The following is a 2,124-nucleotide window of genomic DNA, read 5'->3' on the forward strand; positions in this document are numbered from 1 at the left end:
ATGAGCCTGGCTGGCTGTTATTCAGCGACAGCGTTAAACATGGACATTCCCTGATCGCGCTCCAAATCCTGCCATAGGTAACACACGTATTGTTGAGCTGTCATAGTTAACACTCGTCTTGTCGAGTGGTATAGTAGTATGTGATACCACCCAAAAGTAGCCACATTGGAGTGTGTGGTGGTGGTGGTGTTCATTGACAGGGAGTATGTGGTGGCGGTGATGTTCGGTTCATGAAATTTAATATAACTAATACACAAAATAGCTGCAGCCTACTTGCCAGCTCAGATACAGAATATATGTACATGGTTAGCAACTTCTAATACAATATATATATGTATATATGGTTAATATCTTCTAATACAATACATACATTTATATGGTTGGTATCTTCTAATACAATATATATATATATATATATATGTATCTATATATATATATATATATATATATACACACACACACATATATATATATTAATATATATATACTATATATATATATATATATATAATATATATATGTGTGTGTGTGTGTATATATATATATATTGTATATATATATATATATATATATATATGAGTGTATGTGCGCAATCTTCATACTCTCGCCGGCATGATTTCCTACGTGGTTCACATTGACGTTCTTAGCACAAGACACCCGGAGAGAATCTGTTGTTATTTTTTCACTCACTTCACCGCGTCGGCGTGAACTTGTGCCTTATGTGTGTATGTAGACATGTATACATGATGTCACGTAAACACATACACATATCAATACAGTTAGATGAACAGACATACTATACATAGCTCAAAAGAACAGGTCCTGCAAGTAGTCATCCATCTCTTCCTCTCTGAGCTCGTCTTGGTCTTTATCTCGGCCCTTCTGCCACACATTGCTCGCTGTAGCCTTCGCATTGTCGACACTGTCGCCATCGCCATCACTATCAGAGAGCGAGGGAGACCTACCAGACTTGGTGGGTGCTTTGTGTTTTGCTTTTAATCTCTTGACATCCGCATCGCAACCCTGGAAGACGGACGAATAGGTGATTATTGATCATTCAGAAAAAGACGAATAACAAGGTACAACATAGCTGTAGTACATAGATCTCCCTCCCGCCATTCACTAGAGAACAATTACCAGGGTGTCTTGGCCGTTAAATTACTAATACGATCAAATGGAATAGTTTGAAATTAAATGGCCTTACACGTGCATGTAAGTGTAGTACGCGTTTATCCATCAATCAACAAAACACCGTTCCGTTCCTTTAGCACATGCGCAGTACTCACCTCATCGCTGCCTTCGTCACGCGATCCATCTCTTGGTCTTTTGACTTGTTCCCTCTCACTGTCCCTTTGTGAGTCATTGTCACGTTCGTCACCCTGAGACAAAAATTGGGAATGGGTGTGTAGATTTGGGCAATGGATGTTACAGAGGATTCGCATACTTGTTACTTTATGTGGAACCATTATTGTCACTGTATATCACTATATCGCCGGTCACCCTGAGGTGGAATTGGGAACAGGTGTGTAAATTTGGGTAATAACGTGTGTATAATTGGATCACGAACATTCGAGAAGATCCTGCCATCTCAGTCTCATTGCCAAATACCATATCCTCTGCCATTTAGTTGTTGATTAGGAACTAGAATGGTACAACTATGAGCAGTAATGATGTCATACTCATGTCAACATGTGGATGTGGGTCAAAATCTATGCCTGTGCGTATACAAAACATTCATGAACACGCACACTATAACTTAGATAGCAACGCATACGTACAGTTGACAGCATTTTTCAATCAGGTCAAAGACGCACATATATACCCTCCAACTTCCCCCAGACTTTGGGTCATTGCTGTGTCTTCGGTCATTCCTCTTATCTTCAGACAATTGTCTTTTCTGCTGTTTTGCTTTCCTCTTTGTGGCTTTATAGTTCAGCTTTCGCGAGCATTTGGAGCACAGCCGTACCTGAGAAGTGTATGTGAATATCGTCAGTAAGAATACACACACATATGACACATACAGAAACATATATGTGTACTCAATTTGATACACATACACCATACGCACGCTCAAACATATATATATATATATCTTTAAACATACATATACATAGATACATATAT

The 2,124-nt window shown here is 38.9% G+C and overlaps 1 protein-coding gene across 1 annotated transcript; it reads right to left on the reverse strand.

Moving 5' to 3' along the window:
* Positions 1 to 587: 587 nt before the first annotated feature.
* Positions 588 to 1,968, reverse strand: SARC_14264 (hypothetical protein; the record flags this gene model as incomplete). The annotated part of the gene is made up of 3 exons (XM_014291605.1): positions 588 to 1,023; positions 1,287 to 1,379; positions 1,823 to 1,968. Coding segments are annotated over 3 exons (455 nt in total), but the record flags the coding sequence as incomplete, so codon positions are not given.
* Between the last annotated feature and the right edge of the window lie 156 nt (positions 1,969 to 2,124).

The sequence above is a fragment of the Sphaeroforma arctica genome (assembly GCF_001186125.1).
Source record: "Sphaeroforma arctica JP610 unplaced genomic scaffold supercont1.4369, whole genome shotgun sequence".
In the NCBI taxonomy this organism is placed as follows: domain Eukaryota; class Ichthyosporea; order Ichthyophonida; genus Sphaeroforma; species Sphaeroforma arctica.